A 4,451-nucleotide genomic window follows, 5' to 3' on the forward strand; every position below is an offset into this window, starting at 1 on the left:
TCACTCACAAGTTAGTTTGATGTTACGTACATTATTAACATTACAGAATCCACATATTCCTGCCAGTTTTAATATGTATTTTGTAATCAACAAGTGTGTAACACCGGTCAAAGTTTGACACTTCTCTGGCCATTATCTCCGTAACCGTTCAACTTTGGACATAGGTGTTTTGGGTTATATCGGCATACTTTAACATAAGGAACACCCTCCCGAAGTTTGGTCCATTCCTCCTGGGACATCCTGTATATATATATCCTCGCCATTTCATATATATGAAATGGCGAGGATCACTTGTGAGTATTCTACAGAGTGTCCCAGAAGGAAACGTCAGTATTCTGGGAGGTCACAGTATCGGTCATTCTAAGCAAAAAAATAAAAGCTGTATATGTACGTGTGTCATATTCCTAAGGGTTTCCGAGATAGAGCTCTTTCACTGTTCAGTTCCAAGACTGTTGATAAGAAAGAGATATTTCGTACTGTTTCTAATATCCGTATTTATTGTTCAAGTGACAAAGTTGGTACAGTTTGCCAAATATAATACATTTTCGAAAATTCCACCGTCAATATCAATGCAATTTTTAACTCGTGTGAGGAGGACATTGCGTGTTGCTCGTCTGTACAGTGTACAGTGTACTGTACAGTGAAATAGCTCTATCTCGGTGCAACTCGTGTGAGGACATGGCGTATTCTTCGTATGTACAGTGCACAGTGTACTGTATAATGAAATAGCTCTATCTCGGTGCAACTCGTGTGAGGACACGGCGTGTTGCTCGTCTGCACAGTGTACAGGTACTGTACAGTGAAATAGCTCTATCTCGGAAACCGTTCGGAATAGGACACATGTACATACATATACACTTCTTTTGTTTAGAATGACCGATACTATGACCTCCCAGAATACTGACCTTTCCTCCCGTGACACCCAGTATGTACAAGAACCATACACTATAATACCGTTTAGTAAAAGCAACGATAAAGTTGTCCGTGTGCTTCATTAAGCACCACGTCATGAAGATGTATGGTGGGGTACCGGAGATATAGCTCCACGTACACTTAACATCAGCACTGGATGGAAATGAGTGGTCAGCTTCACGCTTCGGCCAATTTACCCCAGAGGAGAAAGACCCCGGTACCCATTGGACAGGAAGCTGGGAAGGCCCCAGAGCCGGACGCTCTGGCGAAAACAGTCTACTTCCCCTGTAGGGGAATCGAACACTGATTCCTGGGTCGTAAAGCCCCAGTCCGTCGATATCCCAACTTATGAATACCTATCATGCAGCTAACAATGTAACTGCATATAATTCAAGACGGCGGTCTTCTGGGTTATGACTACGTGTAGTTAGTGGACGGATACCAACGTTTCGATGGAACATTCTACCTCCATCTTAGGGTTGTCGTTGGTGTGTTGATTATGACACAGATTTGGTTATATTGCTTAGTATGTAGTGACTCGGGGTTCATTCCTCTGTTGGGATAAGAGATGCTTCACAGATCATCAACCAACCTGCCTTTCGGGGCTGTGTAGTTCAGCTACTGTCAGCGTCCTTATAAAGCCCAGATAAAGGCAAAGGCAGTTCCTTCGGTGACACAAACCGACCAACGTGTCAGACGCTTGTATAATGAATACTTTAACGGCAATACCGCTTTTATGAACTTCAATTAAATTAAAGAGATCCTCTAATGCAAACAGGAGATAGACAAACTGGGAGGTAAAATGCCAACCCTCTAAATTCAATTGCTGCAACTCCCGATTATTCAATATCCACAATGTGGTAGCATTTGATTGAATGCGAATACATGTTTACACTAATAAGAAATTAACACCCATTATGTAACAACTGTGGAATCTTGTGTTAACAATAAGACGCAGCAGCAATCACGTGACAGCTGACTAATGCGCTGGGGGTACAGACTTCAGATTACAGTCATAAACTCGCCTTTAGGCTCGCAACCAATCTCGCACCGAATAGCATCCACTTCGATTGTGTCATGGCTGAACACCGCTGACCAACACACATAATTGTCTGGATTGTAAGACTGGACTGACAAAACTTATCCCTGTCTTGCAAGACAACTGGTTAACCATGGTTTCTCAAACTTGGCTTGCGACCTACTCTGGTGGGGCCAACAACTTCTCAACATTTACTCAGAATATAATTTTATCCACGAATAATTATGGTTATTAAGAGAGATAACCTAAATATTTGCTGCATATGGCAGACATCGATAAACGTGCTACATTTCTCTAATCTTAATGACGTCAATAACTTTAACTGTGGGTGAGGGGTCGAACAGATTTAAATATTGTTCTAGCGGTCGTGTATCACCAAATTTCAGAGCCTCTAACATAACCCTTCTGAGCACGGTGTTCAACATAGTCCCCTGTATCGCCTTTAATACTCTTCTTTAATATACTGAAATCAACGCATTATACAGCAAAGGCATGGACAACATAGAAAACACAGTTCGCCATCGTCAGAATTTCAAGTGATATTTTCTTGTGTGTTGCAGAGTCCCCAGGAGAGGACTTCTCGTCGTCGGCAATGCTGCTCTGTGTCCTGTGCAAGGACTCGTTCCAGAGCGCATGGGATCTGATGGTTCACGTGCAAGCGGCCCACATGATGAACATCTACGAGCTCGGTGTCCCCAAGTCAGACTCTACAGTAAAGGGGGAACAGACCTCACAACAAACCTCGCCAGCAACATCGCCTTGCCCCTGCCCCATACACGATAAAGAAGTGGTGAGTACAAAAAGAGCTTATGGCCTTTCCTATCCACGGTTCTGTTTTAGCCTCACGCGCAGCAGCAATCTCGTATCAGGTATAGGCCACCATGAATGCCCACTTTCTTGCGCGCGCAGTTTCCCAGACTCGCGCCATCCATTTTGACTGCCATCTTGTTTCCTGTTCCTTCAATACCGTGATCAGTGCTCGTTCAGTACGTTTTCAATATCCGCTGATGTTCTTAGTGATGCAACCTCCGCGTATAAAGATAGTCCTTTGTACTGCCGTTGCATTAACTGGAAACTTTGGAGAACTGCATACAGAGAAACTTCATGACATTTACATCAAGACATATTTACAGGTCACCTACTTTACTTAAAGGTAAAGGCAAAGGTAAAGTTGTCCCTGTGCTTAACTAAGAACTACATCATGAAGACGTATGGGGAAGTGTGTATATAGATCCACATTTTCTTAACCTCGGTACTATTTGGAGGTGAGTGGTCAGCTTCATGCCCCGGCTCCTTTATCCCGAGGAAATAGCCTCCGGTACCCATTGGATAGGTGGTTAGGTGGACCCAAGAGCCGGTCTGGACGACATGGAGAAGATAAAGTTCTTGATCCTACAGGGACTCGACTTCCGACCTGTTGGTCGTCCAGCCGGTAGCCAGTCGCTATACCGACTGAGCTATCCCGGCTCCTCACGTCCAGCCCCTAGCCAGTCGCTATACCGACTGCGCTATCCCGGCTCATATCTAGTTTTCTTCGGACAGCGAAAATCTAGACGGCTAGAGTGGACTGGGCATGTAGCCCAGCGTATAAAGGAAATACCAGTAATGCCCCAAAAGATCTGCAAAACAGCTACTTATGAATATGAAGTTATAAATGGGTACAGAAGTTATGGTTCATGTTTCGAAAATAGGTTATGAGGATGGGCAAATAATGGAACTGGTTCAGGATCATGTTCAGTGGTCCGCTTATTGCTGGTGATTAAACTTATAGTTCTGCTACCGTTACTCATTGTTGCTGTTGTTGTTGTTGTTGTTGTTGTTGTTGTTGTTGCTGTTACTGTTTTTTTCTGAGCTACGAGTATCAGCTCTGTCATGCTATCATTACATGCACCAGCAGTATTAAGGACATGGGTGTTNGAAATGGGTACAGAAGTTATGGTTTATGTTTCGAAAATAGGTTATGAGGATGGGCAAATATTGGAACTGGTTCAGGATCATGTTCAGTGGTCCGCTTATTGCTGGTGATTAAACTTAAGAGTTCTGCTACCGTTACTCGTTGTTGCTGTTGTTGTTGTTGTTGTTGTTGTTACTGTTTTTTTTCTGAGCTACGACTATCAGCTCTGTCATGCTATCATTACATGCACCAGCAGTATTAAGGACATGGGTGTTTTCTTTGATTCAAAGTTACATTTTCACACACATGTTAATTACATATTTTCTGAATGCATAAAGCTTTTAGGCNAGCTTGAGCGCATCCAGCAGAAGTTTGCGTCCGTCTGTTTTTATCATTTTTTTCCTTCATATTTCATATAATTATATTGATGCTTTAGAGAAATTAAGTCCACAAACTTTACATAAACGGAGACATCACCTTGATGTACTTTTTCTTGTTCAGGTCTTTCGTGGTCTTAAATCCTGCGCTTCTCTTTTGGAAAATGTTAGCCTTCGTGTTCCTCCCAGCAATCTTAGGGACGTCTCATTGTTTGGTGTTTGTCCCTCG

The 4,451-nt window shown here is 43.0% G+C and overlaps 1 protein-coding gene across 1 annotated transcript in view; it reads left to right on the forward strand.

Annotated features, from left to right (window-relative positions):
• Positions 1-4,451, forward strand: part of LOC111868275 — a 107,774-nt gene that overhangs the window by 81,604 nt on the left and 21,719 nt on the right. The window contains exon 4 of the mRNA XM_023858775.1: positions 2,512-2,741. Within this exon, the coding sequence (XP_023714543.1) occupies positions 2,512-2,741 (230 nt within the window). The remainder of the gene's footprint in view (positions 1-2,511; positions 2,742-4,451) is intronic.

This window comes from Cryptotermes secundus, unplaced genomic scaffold (genome assembly GCF_002891405.2).
Source record: "Cryptotermes secundus unplaced genomic scaffold, Csec_1.0 scaffold966, whole genome shotgun sequence".
Taxonomy (NCBI): Eukaryota; Metazoa; Arthropoda; class Insecta; order Blattodea; family Kalotermitidae; genus Cryptotermes; species Cryptotermes secundus.